This window comes from Malaclemys terrapin, chromosome 5 (assembly GCF_027887155.1).
Source record: "Malaclemys terrapin pileata isolate rMalTer1 chromosome 5, rMalTer1.hap1, whole genome shotgun sequence".
In the NCBI taxonomy this organism is placed as follows: Eukaryota; Metazoa; Chordata; order Testudines; family Emydidae; genus Malaclemys; species Malaclemys terrapin.
In genome coordinates this window covers 30,394,842-30,414,478 of record NC_071509.1, presented here as the reverse complement: position 1 = coordinate 30,414,478, position 19,637 = coordinate 30,394,842, and the positions used below count along the sequence as shown (strand labels likewise).

At 42.0% G+C, this 19,637-nt stretch overlaps 1 protein-coding gene across 2 annotated transcripts in view; it reads left to right on the top strand.

The window, feature by feature from the left end:
- The first annotated feature begins 231 nt into the window (after window positions 1-231).
- Window positions 232-19,637, top strand: part of FBXL5 (F-box and leucine rich repeat protein 5) — a 54,553-nt gene continuing 35,147 nt past the window's right edge. The window contains exons 1-4 of one of the 2 annotated variants that reach the window (XM_054029347.1): window positions 232-421; window positions 14,367-14,582; window positions 17,085-17,180; window positions 18,727-18,892. In XM_054029347.1, coding sequence (XP_053885322.1) covers window positions 338-421; window positions 14,367-14,582; window positions 17,085-17,180; window positions 18,727-18,892 — 562 coding nt within the window. In that variant the 5' untranslated portion in view covers window positions 232-337. The remainder of the gene's footprint in view (window positions 422-14,366; window positions 14,583-17,084; window positions 17,181-18,726; window positions 18,893-19,637) is intronic. The other variant, XM_054029346.1, reaches the window with a different exon arrangement.

The following is a 19,637-nucleotide window of genomic DNA, read 5'->3' as shown; positions in this document are numbered from 1 at the left end:
CCACCCCCCAGCGTTAGCTCTTTGCGGTGCCTGGGGCGGACGGGCCCGAGCCGGGAGCAGGGAAGCCAGCGGGGGCGGCGCCCGCAGTGCTGCCCTGACGGCTGAGGCCGCGCCCCCACTCCCGCAGCAGCCTGTCGGCAAAGAGGCTGCGCACGCTGCGAAGCGCTCCCACGGCCGTTGCGGCAGGCCGCTGTTCAGGTGGCCCCTGTCACGTGACGGGGGGCAAGGGCTACTCCCAGAGCGGCCTCGGCGGGTTGGGGCATGCGCAGAGCGGTTGTCGCTGCCGCTGCTAGTGCTGCTGCTCGCGCTGGTCACGGCGAGTCTCTATGGGGAGAACATGGCTCCCTTCCCCGACGAGGTGGATGTCTTCACGGCTCCGCACTGGCGGATGAAGCAGCTGGTCGGACTCTACTGCGACAAGGTACCGGGCGGGAGGCGCGGGGAGCCCGCGGCCGGAGTGGGGTGGGACCTACACGCCCCCTGGGGAGGATTTACTGACTGCGCAGCTGTCACCGCCCCTCCCCCCGGGATAGGGCAGGGCCATGCGGCCCTCGCGGGCTGCCGAGCACCTCGCTCCTCGCTCCGGCCCGGTCCCCGCGCAGCAGCCGCTGCTTCTTGCTCCAGCCCCGCGAGCGCGGCAACTTCCGCCTGCCCCAGCAGAAGTAACTGCGTCTGCTTCCCGCCCGCCCCCGCTCCTCCCGGCAGCAGGGCTGCCCTGCCCGCTGGGGCGGTGTGTCCCCTTCCCTTTCCTCCTCCCGCCCCCCGCATCAGCTCTCTCCTCCCCAGTGTGCCTCCCCCCCCCCCCGAAAACCCCCAACAAGGCTTTGCTGATTTTTCCCAGCCGTGAAGAACAGAGTTTTTTTCTGGAGCCTCCCACCCCTCTCATTTTATAAGCTGAGATACATACTAGGGTTCCGAGTTGGGGCTACAGGGCCTTGTGTCGGTATCAGTGTCCTATGCAAGGATCCGCTGCAGGATTAGGGTCTGGTCTAATGAAGTGAATTTCTCAAACCTAAAAAGGCTCACTGTTTACATTGAAAAGCTTGCAATTTTATAAATCCGAGGTTCCCAAACTGGTCTGCTCACCCACTGGTGGCCTGCAGAGCAGCTGATGGCATTGCATGCTTGTGATGTTGACTTCTCTCATTTGAAGCTGCAAAACTGTATTGATGGTCACTTTTAAGAATACATTAAATACTTTCTTAATGTTACTTCTCCATGTAAGTAACCTCTATAGTTTCCACAGCCATGTTATGTGGGCACAATTGATCTGCCTGTTGCGAGAGGCCAGTTTGGTAGTCTGTCCTACTATTGCAGGTACAGGCAATGTGGAGGGGGTCTGTGAGACACTCTTTAGAATGTTCTCCATGTTATGAAAAAGTTTGAGAACCCCAGACTGTAAAACACAGTCTTTGAGTGCTGTTGGCTTAGGCCTTAACACTCTTTTGTATTGCTCTTGGAATGCTCACACAATTTTATTAATGTACTTGCTTTTTCAACATTTCTACAAAGTTTTTACCAAATTAATCCGAGTATCCTAAAAGCACGCTGTAGTGATGCTGAACTGGTTGGACAGGAGTATGGGTTGTCAAATATTGACAAAATCTTGAATTCAACTGTCCTGTCTTGTGAATTTTTACTTTCTGATTTTCCAACATTTTCATGTAATAAACCATGGCCCAATTTTCACAAAATACATATGGGGGCAAATCTGGATTTACCATTTTAAGTGTTGGAAGATGTATAAGATTGTCTTCTGTTAGCCATATTTCAGCTTCTTCTTTATCTGAACTCAACCTCTGACCTTTGTATTTGAGATCAGTCATGTCGGATAGATGTGGAAAAGTTCCTAGCTGCTCTGAATTGTTTTTTGACTTTTGTTCTTATGAGGTTACAGTTCTTTGTTAATCAAATCAGGCTTCACTGTATGAATTATTCATAATTATTCTCAGGTTGTCTTCCATATTCTACCAATCATGTCAATTTTGATTCTTTTAGTTCTTTCCTAATTTTTGTTTACATTATATGTTAACCTGTACATTTTTAAATCTGTCTGGAGGAGCACATTAAAAATCAAAGCATCTTTCCATTTCTTTACATTGAGGGCAGTTTATTAAGTTAGTGTCTTTACTTTTAGTTGTTACAACATAATCACAGATAAATCTTTGCCAAATTTTGGGGTGAAAAATGCTCCTGACTGAAACTGAAATGCTTCTGGAAGGCTTGGATCAGGGACTTTCATGATTAAATTGTGGCTACATTTTTGTGTCCACACAAACATTGAAAATATTTCACTATTAAGAGGTTATCAAAATAATCAACATTCTGATCTTCTATTTCAAAGACAAAATTTTGTTGAATGACACACTTGATTGTGAAGAAACTGATTTTTTTCTGCACTTAAGATGAGCCCAAATAATTTCTATCTTGCTGCGTAACACCTCTTAAGAATATTTTCATTTTACTTTAGAAAAATTCTTTCCATTATTTCAGTTTTCATCATTTCCTTTCATTTCATTCAACTGTAGACATGTTGAGTCAGAAACTCATGCAGTGATATTTGGTAATAACTAAACTCTAAGCAACATAATATAGTGTTGATCAGCAGCTTTCACACTTAGCTAGTTTTAGAAAAATCACGAAGCAAATTCAACACTACTAAGACAGAAAAATAAGATGAGTTAACTATCCTGCAGTCCTTACAGAAGATTCTAGATTTAAGTAAATCAGGCCTCCTTACAATTCACATCTTCATTTGCTATCCCTTCTTCAACATCCCAAGACTGTTGAATCCACTTACTAGCCATGCCCCTTACCATTGTCAGTGACTCCATTCACTCCTTTTCCCATCTTGGTTTCTGGACAATCCTACAACTTCTCTGTTATGCGTATTAGAAAATAACACTGATTCAGTGCTTCTATATCCTGGGAAATTTCCCAAAATCTGGGGATTTTTAACAGCATGTGTCCTGCAGTTTCCCAAGGTGAAACATTTTACTCAAAAATTCCCAGATTTTGGGAAATTTCCCAGGATATAGTGGTACTGGCTAGCACCAAAAATTTCCCAAACAGGTGAAAAATTCCCAGAGTCTGGGAATTTTGGGTTGGGAAAAATTGGCATCATGATATAGAAGCACTGCACTGATTTTATCATTTCTCTTAGATCTCTTTAGAATATTTTCATTCACACATGAAAATTGCAGCCAGTTTCTAATATAAAAACCTTTCAAATGTGTTCATGTAAGTCAGAGGTCTAAAACATGGGAGAAACCAGTGAACCTACCATACCAGAGTGATTCAGAATCAGCCCCATCCCTGGCTCCTCACAACCCTGTCTCCTTCCACCCTCAAATCCTCCTAAGCAGCAACTGGTACCTCAGTTCTCTTCTCCCCCTCCTGCCAAAGCTGTCTAGCAGTAAAAAATTTTCTCACCTCTTTAGATCCCTTTTCCCTCCCTACTCTATCATGTTCTATCCTTCCAGATCACCTGCAGCTCTAGATTTTCCTCATTCCAGCCACAGCAGCCTCTTGTTTTCTCCTGTAGTCACTCAGCAGTTCATTTTCCCCCTGCCTTTTGCCTTCCCTGGCTCCAGCCTCAGCAGCTTCTCCTTCGCCCAGCCGCACTCCCAGCAGTTTTAGCAGGGCCTCCCTTCTTCCTTATCCACTCTACTTCCAGTAGTAATGGCCTCATCACCATCTCTGCTTCTGCCCCCAGTAGTAGCAGGAGGAGAGAAGAGAAGCTGCAGCCCTCTAAAAGTTGGAGGCTATAATTAGTGTCTTGCAGTATTTATTCAGGTATTATGCAATTATCCCACAACACACTGCATAGTGTCTGAAAGAACTCATTCAAGTCAGGGTTTACTTCGCAATTTGTTAGAATATCTTTGTTTTCAGGATGTTTTTGCAGTTAGTGTCTCCCAAAATGGGGGATTAAGCAAAAGTGGGGTATTTTCTCGATGTCCCCTTTCAACATGACTGTCTTGAAGACCCACATTAGGGAATTGTCTGACTGACAAAGGGAGACAGAAATTACAGGAATGTTTCTGTAATGGTGAGTCACCATAGCAGTCGAAACATGCCCTGGTACTGCTTTCTTTTTGCCCTTGATCCTCATCCTTCATACACATTTGATATAGAGACTAAAAGCTTTGTCTGTAAATTATTAGATCTGTTAGTTCCTAGTGTAGTTCCTCCAGTGAAACTATAGTGCGTAGACAAAGCTCAGGCATCTCAGTGGTAAAAATAGCTGAGTCATATGTTCACTATAGTTTCCACTGGTAGAGCTGCACCTATTGAAAATTAGGCCTTTGAAAAATCCTAGTGCAGACACATCCTAATAGTCTCTCATGCTACTGAGCGGGGTACAAATGTGAAACCAGAATGAGTCGCTGTGCTCGATTTCAGTGCAAGACTTCACCCAGTTGATAGTTACTTTGCTTTGGGTAGTTCTGCCCAACAGCAGCATTGGCAAATAATGCAAAATATCCTCCTAGAAAATCAGCAGACTTGCTGAAATGTTTGTTTCCATCTCTACTGTGCTCCCCCCAACCTTTGAAATTATCTGCACGATCATCAGCCCTTCTAAAACAAAAATGTCGCCTTAATCTTTATTTGTTTAAATGTAGTGGCTTTTTATTAAACTTTACTAAAGCCTTTAATGGAATCGCAAAGCAATTGATAATTTTATGTGTAAGGGAGGATAGCCTTGTATCTATTGAGTTACAGGCTCTGAGATTGTGAGCTCTATTTAGAGTTCTGTCATGGACTTGGGACAAATCCTGTCCTGCTTATCACACTAGGCATAGCATAGGATGGGCTGCTTTGACTTATGGTGGCTTGATGCATCTGAATAGTTGGGAGTGTTAGGTGCATTAGCTGGTTCTCTTACCATTCATCTGGCACCCCTATGCTTGGGAATGGGGAGGTAATATACTGTCTTAGTGCTCCAGTTATTTCTGATGACTGGTTAACGTGGCTTTGCAGCCCCTAGAAGCTGAGCTACTGTAAAGATTCCACCATGGAGCCCAGAATCAGGCCCTTGAAGTGTGACCTTGAACCTTGTCCTTATTCTGTTCTTCAGTTTCTTCATCTATAAAATGGAAATAACAGTATTTAGCCACTGCACTAGGGGGTTGTGAGGATAAATTCACTAATGCCTGTAAAGTGCTTTGATTTCCTTGGTGTTACATAAACATTAGCTAGTGTTACATAAAATTAGAACATTGAGAATTATTGAATATGTTAAAGATCATGGCTAGTTGATAGTTTGACTTCTTCTAAGATTTAAGATCCTGTTCTACCATGAGAAATGGTATGTTAAAATTAGGCTTGGTAGAATTTGATTTTAATGTGTGACTGTTGGTAAACATTGATTTCAGCTGTCACACTGAAATTGACACCGCCTCCCCTCAAAAGAAAAAAAACAGCCCCCAAACAGTTGATAACAGTGGGCGTACCTGCAGATTGGGTGGCGATGGCTATGGAAGGAGCCCTCTGTAGTCTTGCTGTCACAGGAGTGAGGGAACAGGGCCATGACAGTAGAGTAGCAGAGGGCTCCCTGCACGGCTGTGGGGTTGGTGAACCCTGATACTGGCAGGCACAAGGTACTGGGGAGGCTGCAGTTTCCTGGCCTAGCGGAGCAGACACCTCTGGCCAGGACTGTGCAAGGAAGAGTCCTTGTTATCCCTGGCCACAGAGGAGACCACCTCGCTGCTGAATAGCTCTGGCCACTGGCAGGAGTCATTCAGCAGCAGGGTGACTTCCATGCAGCTCAGGATTTGTCTTCCTATTCATCCTCCTATTCACAGGCCTGGCCTCCTATTCACACATTCAGCTGTGCCCTGCCAAGACCCCAGCCTTCCCCACACCTGGTGCCTGGAGGGAACCAGTATCACCAGCCCTGTGGCTTTGCAGGAACCCCTCTGCAGCTTTGCTGTCATGCTCCCACTCACTCATTCACTAGCCATGAGTGTGGGAGCTGTCCCTGGGCGGGAACAGTTTAGCATCGGTATGGCCTCCCCCTTGGCAAGGACTTGTTATCCTCCTTCAAGTCCTGGTTGTGGGGGGTCTGTGCTCAAGACCAGAACAACTGCAGCCTCCCCTGCACCTTGTGCCCTGGTGTCTTGGGCCCCTCGGCTACACAGGGAGCCCCCTGCTGCCCCATTGTCAGCATTGCCCTGACCCCAACCCTACCCTCCCACAACTGTAAAAATAAATATACTTAGAAACAGGATAAAAACGTAAATAAAAATTGGAAAAAAACCTTAAATAAAACGTAACAAAAATAATCTAAATTAGAAAAAAATAAAAATCAAGTTCTACCAAGACAAATGAAATGCTAGTTTATTCATAACTGCTTCCTGGTTGTATCAAAGCTGTATCTGCCTACAGTGTCTAAAATGAGCTTTTACTGTTTTGTTTTGTTTCTTTTTAATCATGTTAAGCTGCACCCAAAAAAGAGAAATTTACATCGGCATAGCTATGTGTCTCAGGGCTGTGAAAAATCCACACTCCTCAGAGACATAGCTATGCCCACCTAACCCCAGTATAGACAGTGCTAGGTCAATGGAAGAATTCATTAGTTGACCTAGCTAACACCTCTCGGGGAGGTGGATTAACTACAGCAATGGGAGAATCTTACTCCTGGAGGAATTGTGTGCCAAAAAATTAAAAATTCTGCCTACAATATTTTAAAATTCTGCATATTTTATCAGAATAACACAATATAATCACACCAGTTTAAATTATTTTGGTAATTTATTTCAGAATACCTGTCCAGGTATGTTTGTAACAATGTAGACAACAAAAACTGTTCAGGAAATGTTTTTTGACACACAGGTTGCTTACTAGGCATATTAATACAGAACTTTTAGTAATTCATTTAAATTACAATACAGAATACAATAACCGAGGAGCTGAAGGAGAGGGAAGTAATTGCTGGGAGTCTGGATGTGAACTAGGTGGGTTGTTGAGTATGGGAGGGAGCAGTAGGGAACGTTGTTTTTTGGGGGGGGCAATTGTTAGGGAGCCTCCCCCATGCAGACTCTGGCCGACTTGTAGCACCTCTCATTCAGTCAGACACATCTATCCCTGTCCCCATGTGTCCCTAAACGTCCCTGTTCCCATGTGTCCCTGTTCCCATGTGTCCCTGCACCCCACTTAGCTGCCCCTCCTGCCCCCGGCCCCATGTGTCCCTACACCCCCTACTCAGCTATGCTGTCCCTCCCTTCGCCCTGTCCCCATGTGTCCTTGTACCCCCACTCAACTACTCTGTACCCTCTCCCCCATCACCCGGTGTCCCTGCACCCCCAGTTAGCCACTCCTCCCTCCATCTGCTATGTGGCCCTGCACCTCTGCTCCCATTCAGCCCGCATTCCAGTCTGTGACCCCGCCCCCCCAGGAGCCTCATGGGGCCCCATGCTGTTCGTCCCCTCATATCCTGTGCTCCTGATATGGCCCCACAGGCAGGGTGCTGTGAGGAATGCAGCGTCTTCTCTTCCCTATCCACAGCTAGGGCTGCTCCTGTCAGGGAGCAGCTGCTCTCTGTTCTGGTGCCACAGCAGCCCCTGGTAGGGGAAAGGCACAACTACAGCACTTCTCCAGCTGAATGTATTTTCTGCTGGGAGGGAGGGGAGAGAATCTGTGCGGGACATGAATTCTGCGCATGTGCAGTGGCACAGAATTCCCCCAGGAGTAGACTCTCTCCTGTTGCTGTAGTGAGTGTCTATACTGAGATGTTACAGTGGCACAACTGCAGTGTAGCAGCTGTGCTGCTCTTGCAATTTAAGTGTGGACATACCTCTGGTTACCACTGCTCAGGGAGGTTGATTACCTATGTGGAAGTAGAGCAAGAACTGACAGGGATTTGAAGGGGATTTCAATGCATACTATCTCTTCTGTGAGCAATATGGAGGTGATGTATGACACCTGCATGTGGCAGGGGTGGGGCCGAGGGGTTCGGAGTGTGGGAAGGGACTCAGGGATGGGGCAGAGGGTTGGGGTGGGGGGAGGTGAGGATTCCAGCTGGGGGTGCAGGCTCTGGATGAGGGCTTTGGGGTGCAGGTGGCCCCATGGTTATAGCAGGGAAAGAGGACTCTCTTTTCCCTCCCGCCCCCCAGTGCTCTCTCCCTGCAGCAGCACCTGGGTTTGGAGGGAGAGGTATCTCTTCCCACTGCAGCAGTTCTGGGGCTGGGGTCGCAGGATAGGCGCCTCTCTCCTGGCTGCGGCAGTCTGGGGCTGGGCTGGGTTGGGGCCAGGGGAGGAGTGCTTCTCCCCCCGGCTGCAGCAGGTCTAGGGCTGGGTTGGGTCCAGGGGAGGGGCACCTCTCGACACGGCTGGTCCGGGGCTGGGTGAGAAGCATCTCTCCCTGCCGCAGCCTTGAGCACCTGCGCAGCGCGTAATAGGCTGCTGTGCGGCCGCGCAGCTTAGAGGGAACTTAGATGTGCAGGGAGAGCACTAAAAATAGCAGTGTGAGGATTGGGGCTGCGGCTGGAGCCCAGGAACCCTGAAGCCTGGGGGATCCCAACTCTTTGCCAAGGGTAAAATGTGGTATTGTATGTCTACCCCATGGCCAGACTGAAAAGTCCTGAGACTACCCTGGACTGAAAGAGGTAACTGCAGTAGACAGGGAGACTGATCCCTCCATCCCCTAATCTCAGAATTTTTCTAAAGAGAAGGGTTTCTAAAAATGAGGTCTTGGCTCCTATTTGTATTTGGGGCAGCCACCATGTAATAATGTAGAATGAAATGTATATGTCTCTGGTGTACATATTTGTCCTTAATCTGTTCAGCTAAAATATATTAAAAAAAGTTTAACTTTATCCTGTTGACTACTTCTATAGAGGTTAGGTAAACTTCGAATAAGTGACAGAATCATTGCGCTCATTTGCACAGTACAGCTTGTAATGCAATGTAGGCTATGCTGACCTGGCGTTGCATAACTACTTGTCAGCCACTCAACGTGTTTCACTTGCATCACAAGTGGTTGCCAAGAAAGTGACAATATGGGGCTGGAAACTAGAATCACATATGTACCACTCTTACAAAATTTGAATTGCCTTGTAAATTATGAGAAAGATTGCATATATAAGAAATAGCTATTAGTTTAGGTGTGGCAGTATCATCATCGTTGTTATACATGTAGGCTCCTCTATTCCCATTTTTCATGATTAAGTAAATTAAAATATTTCTGTTATTGCTCTTTTCCCCTGAAAAGTCTTGATCTTTTGTTATCAGTGTCATGCAGGGACACGAGCTCAAGTCACATGCTGGATAATGCATTATTAATTCTAAATAAAACTTTATCCAGCATTATGATTGCATTTCCTTTTATGAATGTAAAATCTTCAGAAGTGTTATGACTCGCATAGCAATTCTAACACAGCGTATATAGATATTTAGTATGTTGTACTGCTGTGTTATGCAGAGCTTCAGGATAATTTTTTTGGTTTGATAGAACCACCAGAAATCTTAACTATCCGCTCTAAATATTTGCTGTTACAAGCTTCAAGTTCTTTCAAATTATCGCATACTGACTACCCATAGGAATAAAAGCTCTTTCTGAAGTAGATTCAAAAGATGAGGATGATGAAGCCTCATCAGTGAGGTCTGGGGAAAATATTAGATGAAAGGCATAGATCGGTTTCCTGGCTGCTATGTAAGGAAAAAGTATAGGGATTTCTGCCAGGAATGCTGGCCCAGAGCCCTGGCTGACAGTTTATATCGGTCTCTGGCTAATAAATGTCCAATGTCCACACTAGTTGATTGAAGGGAGAAGAAACTTTGTCGTCTTTTTTGTTGCTCCAAGGAGGGGTCGGGCTCAGATTCTCTTCCTTGTCCTTTTGCCTAGCAGCCAAGAGGATATATCTACCCATCTCCTGGCTTTTTTTTTTCTTCATGGAAAGTAGTTCCCATGAATAACTCCATTGCCTGTCTCTGCAACTATTCATAGCTTTCGTAGGGAATAGCAGTGTGTGTTTGTTGACAATTTTATTGCTTCCTATAGGATTTTGAATAGCAGCCGTGGTACTGACCAGTCGATTAATTTCATTGTGCAGTTGGCAAAACTGAGATAAATTTTGTCTACGTTTTACATAAACAATCTTTTAAAAACTAGAGCATGTACTTTTTATTAAATTAGAATTTAAACTGAAAAAAATTGGCTTAGTTTCCACAATTTGCTAGGGAAAGCTTTCAACTTGCCACTTACAAGTACAGTCCTGCTTTGCTCCTGTCTGTTTGTTTAGGACTACAGTTGTCTAAAAGAATCAGTGTATTTCTTGCATCCAGTGTATGATAACAGAAGAAATTAAAATAAAAATACAAATATCCTGAATGCTTAATAGTACCTCCTTCATTAAAAGTTCTTTGTCAAAATGTTGTCACTGTTAGGATGACCTTAACTGTTCATTTCCAGACTACACAGGATTTGTACTTTTTTAATTTTTGTCTTTAAATATAATTTGGAATGTGCTGTCTTTCTCGCTCCCTTTGCTAAAACTGAATATGGTTATTTCAAGGGATTTCCCCCCTATATACAGTTTATTCCAAGGGTTCTCAAACTTCATTGCACCACAACCCCTTTCTGACAACAAAAATTGCCAGAAAGAGGGGACTGAAGCCTGAGCCCGCTCAAGCTCTGGCGCCCCAAGGGGGATGCCAAAGCCAAAGGACTTCAACCCTGGACGGGGGGGACTTTAACCTGAGCACTGCCACCCAGGGCTGAAGCCCTCAGGTTTTGACTTCAGCCCCAGGCAGTGGGACTGAGGCTTCAGCCAGCCTTGGAGACCCCATTAAAATAAGGTTTGACCTGCTTTGTGGTCCCAACCCATAGTTTGCGAACTGCTGGTTTATTCTTATAAACATTTTAAGAAGGTAAGGTGGAAACTGTCAGTACTTAAATATTGCACAGTAAATGTACAGTATATGCCTTTTGCAAAGTAAGACGCTTCTACTCAGGATGAGTACTGCTCATATATTCTTTCTGCAATATTAGTGTAAATAGTTCAATTTGTCCCCAGTGGCTTGTAACATTTCTAAACATGGGATTAGATGTTCAAAGCTTACTAAGGGATTTAGGCATTCAGCTACCATTGAAAATGAAGGTAATTGTGTGGTTAAATTCTTATTTGACTTTGGAAAATCTCAGCCATAGTAAATAAGGATTTTAACAATAGTTACTCATTATGTAATTTTTTTTTCATGATTATTAGTGTTCAGTATGGATGCTTTAGTATTATGCTTCACACTGTTAGTGTCCAAATGCACTTAAGTAGCATGAAGCAGAACCATACTTCAGATATTTACAAAAATCTTTTTTGGCTTGGAGATTGTGTAGCGTTTTTTGTCATTGTCAGCTGACTATTTCTGCTGGTAAGTAATTTTTTTCACATCTTAGCTCATATTAAAATGGCAAAAAAAAATCACTTATGAAGATAGCAAAACTTGTCATTATTGTACTAATGTTTTCAAAAGTGAGCTTAATATGGACACTCTTACAATAAATATTCACTAAGTTACAGTATGTAAAATGGTACCAGTATTAGAAATAATGGTAGCAGAAATCCCGGAAGAGTGTGTCAGCTGGGTTGTCTTAAATTGTAGGCTAATTTAGCAGTTAGCTAAGCTATATAGGACAATTCTCTTCTAAAATAGGTTACCATATCATGAGTTCTGTATAATTGTTCTGTAACCGCTTACCTTGCTTGAATCTGTGACTTAGACATTGAGACCGAAGGATGGCATTTTCAAAAATGCTCAGCATTGGCCTAACTTTGCTTTCATTGAAGTCAATGGTTGACTTCAGTGAAAGCAGAGGTAGGCCAATGCTTAGTGTTTTTGAAAAACACCCAAACTTTTCAGAAGAAACTGGAATATCATAGAACTGGAAGGGACCTCGAGAGGTCATCTAGTTCAGTCCCCTGCACTCAAGGCAGGACTAAGTATTATCTAGAACATCCCTGACAGGTGTTTGTCTAACCTGCTCTTGAAAATCTCCAATGATGGAGATTCCACAACCTCACTAGGCAATTTATTCCAGTGCTTAACCACTCGGACAGTTAGGAAGTTTTTCCTAATGTCCAAACTAAACCGCCCTTGCTGCAATTTAAGCCCGTTGCTTCTTGTCCTGCCCTCAGAGGTTAAGAAGAACAATTTTTCTCCCTCCTCCATGTGACAGCCATTTATGTACTTGAAAACTGTTATCATGTCCCCTCTCAGTCTTCTCTTCTCCAGACTAAACAAACCCGAATTTTTCAATCTTCCCACATAGGTCATGTTTTCTAGACCTTTAATCATTTTTGTTGTTCTTCTCTGGACATTCTCCAATTTGTTCACATCTTTCCTGAGATGTGGTGCCCAGAACTGGACACAATACTCCAGTTGAGGCCTAACCAGCACGGTGTAGAGCAGAAGAGTTACTTCTTGTGTCTTGCTTACAATACTCCTGCATACATCCCAGAATGTTTGCTTGGTGGTTTTTTTGCAACTGTTACTCTGTTGACTCATATTTAGCTTGTGATCCACTCTGACCCCCAGATCCCTTTCTGCAGTACTCCTTCCTAGGCACTAATTTCCCATTTTGTATGTGTGCAACTGATTGTTCCTTCCTAAGTGGAGTAATTTGCATTTGTCCATATTGAATTTCATCCTATTTACTTTAGACCATTTCTCCAGTTTGTCCAGATCATTTTGAATTTTAATCCTCTCCTCTAAAGCACTTGCAACCCCTCCCACCTTGGTAGCATCTGCAAACTTTATAAGTGTACTCTCTATGCCATTATCTATTGGGGGAGGGGGGGGTGGGATAGCTCAGTGGTTTGAGCATTGGCCCAGGGTTGTGAGTTCAATCCTTGAGGGGGCCACTTAGGGGTTTGGGGCAAAATCAGTACTTGGTCCTGCTAGTGAAGGCAGGGGGATGGACTCAATGACCTTTCAGGGTCCCTTCCAGTTCTATGAGATAGGTCTATCTCCATATATTATATTATTTAAATCGTTGATGAAGATATTCAACAGAATTGGATCCAGAACCAATTTCTGCGGGACCCCACTCGTTATGCCCTTCCAGCATGACGGTGAACCCCTGATAACTACTCTCGGAATGATTTTCCAGCCAGTTATGCACCCACCTTATAGTAGCTCCATCTAGGTTGTACTTTCCTAGTTTGTTTATGAGAAGGTCATGCGAGACAGTATCAAAAGCCTTACTAAAGTAAAGATATACCACATCTATCACTCCCCCCCCCCCCCCCCCCCAAGACTTTTACCCTGTCAAAGAAAGCTATCAGGTTGGTTTGACACGATTTGTTCTTGACAAATCTACGCTGACTGTTATTTATCACCTTATTATCTTCTAAGTGTTTGCAAATTGATTGCTTAATTATTTGCTCCATTGTATGGTTCCGCTTCTTTAGTTTAGGTGTATCAGTATCATATTATGTAATGGGTTATTTACCCACTGAATTTAAAGCTGGGATGAGGGACAAACAGTGCATATGAGTAGACCTACCAAATTCATGGTTCATTTTGGTCAATTTCACAGTCATAGGATTTTAAATATTGTAAATGTCATGATTTCAGCTATTTAAATCTGAAATTTCACAGTGTTGTAGTTGTTTGGCTCCTAACCAAAAATGATGAGGGAGGGGGAACACAAGGTTATTGTGGATGGGAGGGGTTGCAGTGTTGCTACCCTGCCACCAGCAGCAGTCCAGAAGTAAGTGCTGCCTTCAGAGGTGGGCAGCTGGAGAGCAGCGGCTCCTGGCTGGGCTCCCAACACTGAAGAAAGATCCGCTGCCAGCAGCAGCACCAAAGTAAGGATGGCATGGTATGGTATTGCCACCTTTACTTCTTCGCTGCTGCCTGCAGAGCTGGGCCCCCAGTCAGCAGCCACCACTCCAGCAGCCCAGCTCTGAAGGCAGCAGCACAGAAGTAAGGGTGGAATGGTATAGTATGGTATTGCCACCCTTCTGTGCTGCTGCTGGCAGGGTGTTGCCTTCAGAGCTGGGTGCCTGGCCAACAGCCACCACTCTCCACTTGCCTAGCTCTGAAGGCAGTGCAGAAATAAGGGTGGCAATACTGTGACCCCCCCCCCAAAATAACCTTGTGATCCCCCTGCAACTCCCTTTTGGGTCAGGATCCCCAATTTGAGAAACACCAGTCTCCCCGCTGAAACCTGTATAGTATAGGGTAAAAGCACACACAAGACCAGATTTCATGGTCTGTGACATGTTTTTCATGGCCATGAATTTGGTAGGGCCCTACGTATGAGAAATGGGAGTTGCATATGCTACTTTAGATGCTAACTTGACTTGCAAGGATTAAAAAAAAAAAAAAAATCCAGAGGGACAATTAGCCTCTCTTTCTTATAGCTTTCCAAGACCAACTTCTCCAACAACAATGATTTTCGGGCTCTTCTGCAATCACTGTATGCCACGTTCAAGGAATTTAAAATGCACGAGCAGATTGAAAATGAATACATCATTGGCTTACTTCAGCAGCGGAGTCGGACTGTGTATAACGTTCATTCGGACAACAAACTCTCAGAGATGCTTAGTCTCTTTGAGAAAGGGCTGAAGAATGTGAAGGTAAGCTGCCAAAAATAGGCTAAAAGAAGTACTTGTTTAGGTTTTAATTGTGTAATAAGGGAAACTTGCTAAGATTAGTCATTGGTCTGCTTCTGCTTCATTTATTTGATGAGAAACTTTAGAAAACAAAGAATTGGATTATACTCAGGCTTTCTTAGCATGTTACTACAACTTTATGGTCTCAGTAAGCAGAAACTGCAGAGCAAGTTTCATCATCTAGCATAGCTGTTAAATGAATCTTTTTCTCTCTCTCTCATTTTATATATATAACTTGAACATAAATTAGATTGTTAGAATTATATATAGATATCTCCCTCTATATATTAGACAGATAAAAGATTAAAATGCTACAAAGCAAATATTTTTGTTCTTGTAAAGAGAATAGTTATGAATACAGAGGAAAGCCTAGAAGATGACTAATAAGTATTATATAGGAACCCAGGTCTTCCACACTCCAGGTGCGTTCTATACCCACCAGGCTATTAGCTATTCTGGTGTTGGTCTCTCTCATTCTCTTGTGAAAGCAGTTCCACTTCATATCAATAATTAATCATGAATTGGGCCAGAGAGAGTGAAAATGGATGTGTAACCTGGTGGTTAGGGCCCTCACCTAGGAGGACACCATTCAGTCCCTGCTCCAGTGAATGTTTGTTTATACAGAGTGGAATGGTTTCTACAGGGGAGACTCTGAAGGACCTACCCAGAATAGTCAATAGTCTGGTGGCTAGGGAATTAACCTGGGATGTTGTAAACCTGGCTTCAAATCCCTGCTTCAGGATGGAGGTTTAAACCTGAGTCTCCCACATCCCAGGCGAGTGTCCTAACCACTGGGTCTGAGGGCACCACCACAGTTTTGTGAATCTAGCCTGACATTTTGGAAACAATTTGCTGAAATTGACATGACAAGTAAGGAAATAACCATTTAACAACCAACCCCCATCTTCATCTTCTTGCTTCTCAGATATTGTCATCAATTTTTACTGGCTTCTTATGTAGAAAACTAACCTAAAAAGAGAAACGGGAATTTTGGGACAATTTTGGTAAATACTTTGCTAGAGCTATTTGATCTGCTTTGAATTAAACAGGTTGGACTGCACTTGTGTTTTTCTCTGCAGTATTGTTATGTTAACTTTGAATAGATACATTTGTTTGTAGAAATCAGTTTTAAGAAAAGTGTAAAAATTAAGATTTCAGCATGTTTCCTCTCCTGCATTAGTTTTTTTTGTATCTGAGCCCATGACCACATTACTGATATTGGCTATCATACACAGTACTGGAAATTTCTCAGTCCACCTATTGGGTATTGTAGCTCAACAGAATAAAGATATTAGCCTTGTATTGTTTACTTTTTTTTTTTTCAACACAGGAAAAAAACACCAAACTGTGTGTGTACGTGTACACACACACACACATTTTTGATGATACAAGGTTGTGTTACCGCCTCCTTCCTGTACTATTGCAAAATTCACTGTAAAGAATTTCCTTCTGTCACAATCTGGACAGACTCCAGGGCCAGATTCTTATTACAGGAATACAGAAAGGGTAACATTCATAGTTGAGAAAGGTCAGTTAGCAAATAAGTCACAACGTTTAAAGTAAAGTATTTATTTTAAAAACTGACTGTTTCAAAGTAAGTTTTTATATGGCGCATTTAGTTAGAAACTACAAGTTGTTATTTAACTGAGATATTAGGTTAATTCATGTAGCGTTTATATATTTAAAATACAAAGCTAAGCTAGTATATAACTTATGCAGCATTTCCCAGAGAACACATTTAAATTACTTATATTAAATTTATTACTTTACAGTTTTTTGGTGTGGCTGATTGGTAGGTTTTAATCTACAACAATCTTAATACTTACATGTAAACCTTGCAATTACTTTAGAGTAGAAGTCAGATAATTCATATGTGATGACAAAGTAGACTAGAATTACAATAATATAGTATTTGTTAATTTGACTAGCGATGGATTATTGACCTCTTATGAATTATTGATGTGAAATAACAAAGAAGTGAACAAACAAGATTAAAAAATAAACCAAGGATGCTTCATCACAGAATATACTTTATTATGTTGACTAATGTGGTTTTGTTTTATTTGTGGTACTTCATAGCATAGTGTACTATATATATTTTTTTAAATAATTACATTGTTAATATGAACATATAGCATCTCTGAGAAATGTTGTGTCTGTTCTTCAGGATTTGTAGACCTGGGGTTAGCAAGGTTCTGCTGTTTCTGATTAATGACACAGTGCATTTTAGATTGTAACAGAAGAAATAAACTACAACTTTTCTAGTGCGGAAGACATCTATGAGAGTAAGAAATATGCTAATGATCTCTCTACTAAAAGTTTAACCATTTTTTGTATGTTCTAAAAATTAACTCTGCCTTTCCAGAAGTGGTTGTATCTTGAGAGCTATGGGAGATATGGATATACATTTCAGTTCTTAAACCCTATGGAGAGCTTTTCAGGTTAAATCATACTTTTTCTTTTCAGAATGAATATGAACAGCTAAACTATGCTAAACAGCTGAAAGAGAGGTTGGAAGCCTTCACCAGGGATTTCCTTCCTCATATGAAAGAGGAGGAGGAGGTATGTAGAACTTATCTCTTTAAAGCTAAACCAGTTTTCTTCTCTGAATGTTTGGAACTGCTGGTCTTCGGGTCCTGAGAACCGAAGAAGAGGTCTGTGTAAGCTTGAAAACTTGTCTCTTTTACCAATAGAAGTTGGTCCAATAAAATGTATTACTTCTCTCATTTTGTCTCTCTAATATTTATTAAATAATTTAAATTCCAGGTATAGTGAAAGTCAAGTGATTTTGGCATGACTAGCCTTTTTGATAAGAAGTATTTACACTGAGTGAATTGTACAGGGTTTCACCCTAATTTTGGATTAGAAATGAAGAATATATGACATCTACTATAGAAGTTCAAGGCACACTTACTTTTTATTTTATTGCTGATTTGATGTATAGGTTACCTCTGAGCTTCACTAGTATATGGAACGTGGAATTTTAAAGATATTTGAACAGTTTGTTCTATAATTTAAACTTTCAGTATAAAATTATGGTTAATAGTGAATAATGTATATGGACCATTTTAATTTGACAGTTTTTCTAGATATTCATACCACGACTGTGGTAGGAATGCATTCTTTCTGTGTTTAAAAAAAAATATATAACTTTTTTTTTCTTAAGGAATACCTTTAAATGTATTGAGAATATTATTTCATACAATGTGTATTTTTCTTAAATTTTAAACATAATGTCCGATTATTTTAAAATAGCTTCTCTAAAAGAAGATCTAGTAAAACTGGCCAAAGATCTACAAACGTTAAAAGCAAAACCAAAAAATGTTTGATGTTATAAACCAGTGGCCCGTGATTAAACAGCTTCTCTCAAGCCGCTGCATATATTTGACATATACAGACTGGTATTGCCAGTCTGATTCTGTTTTGTGTGTTTCCAAAAATTGGGAAACATCCTTGGAGAGAGTAAAGCCTTCCAAATCTGCTCAAGAGAGAAGACCTCTCCTGCATTATTAATAATAATACTTAAGATCCTCACATAGAAGACACTAAATAATAATTTCTGAGTTAAACACATATTCTTAGCTCTATTTCATATATGGGGAAACTGAAGAAATTACACTAGAAATTTAGGCCAACCCAGCTATGTCATTCAGGAGTGTGAAAAATTCACACCCTTGCGCAATGTAGTTAAGCTGGCCTAAATCCCCATGTAGACAGCACAAGATCCACAGAAGAATTCTTCCATCGATTTAGCTGCTGCCTCTTGAGGAGGTGGATTACCTGCACTGATGGGAGAACCCCTCCTGTGGAAGTAGGTAGTTGTCTACACTGAAGCACTATAATGGTACCACTGTAGCATTTTAAATTTAGACAAGCCCACAATGATTTTACTTGCCCAAGGCCATGCAATCAGCTGTTTGCAGATTTGGGATTAGAATTCAGGAATTTCAGATTCCTCACCTGGCATTCATTACTATGCATCATGTTGCGCCTTTTCTAATTGAATGTTTACAACAGGAGTTACAAAAGTTATATATATAATTTTAAACACATTGTGGCAGCAGTGTGGGTTTTTTTGGTTGTGGATAACTGGCATTTATTGGTTTAGGTTTTTCAGCCCATGTTGATGGAATATTTTACTTACGAAGAATTGAAGGATATTAAAAAGAAAGTTATTGATCAACACTGCTCACAGAAGGAAGCTGCAGAACTTGTTAGAGGTCTTAGCATTTGGAATCAGCGGAAGAGCTCTGTGGATGAGAAAACAGATCAAGGTGAACCATTTTTAATTAAACCAAATGCAATTTTAAATTTGCAGGTATAATCCACTAAAATCACTCCAGTGAAGAGTTGTCACTGTACATTTTTTGAATGCTTTTACATGGTTTTTATTTGTTAGAAAATGGTGTCTTTTTTTCAAAATTGCAGTGATATGTTGGGAAGAATATTGCTGTTATAGATTTTTAGAAGTTTCAATGTGGGTGTGTATTCAAGCATATCTCGTTCTTCCCCCAGCAATGCTTTGTCCAAATTATAGCAAACATGCAGAGTCTGGTGTTTAACTTTTAATTTCATGCTTCAATTTCAGATTGTATTTTCTGTTTCCAGATCCTGCCTTCACTACCTGAAGGCAGGGTCTGGAGGTTTCTCAGTTGATATCCTCAACAGAGCAGAAGAGTTAATTCAGCTGGCAATATCCCGTAATAGAACTCCCCCTTGGCCTTCCTTGTTCAAGGAGCCAGAAGGGGAAGATAAGCAGGGAAGGAAAGGGTCGGAAAAATGTTTCTGCAAGATGAATGACTGAATAAAGTGAAACTTCATCCTCACTTTTAGAATGAAATTTGGGCAATTCTGAAACACCATCTTGCTTTTCATTTATGAAACTTAGTATAGGATGATTCACTTGATAAGGGCCTGTTGCTCGTTTAATCTGAATGTTGGAGCATTAATAAAATTTTCAATGTAAAAAATACTCATAGCTGAAAAGGTGGCCTAGTCAGCTTAGTGGGAGGCTTGTGT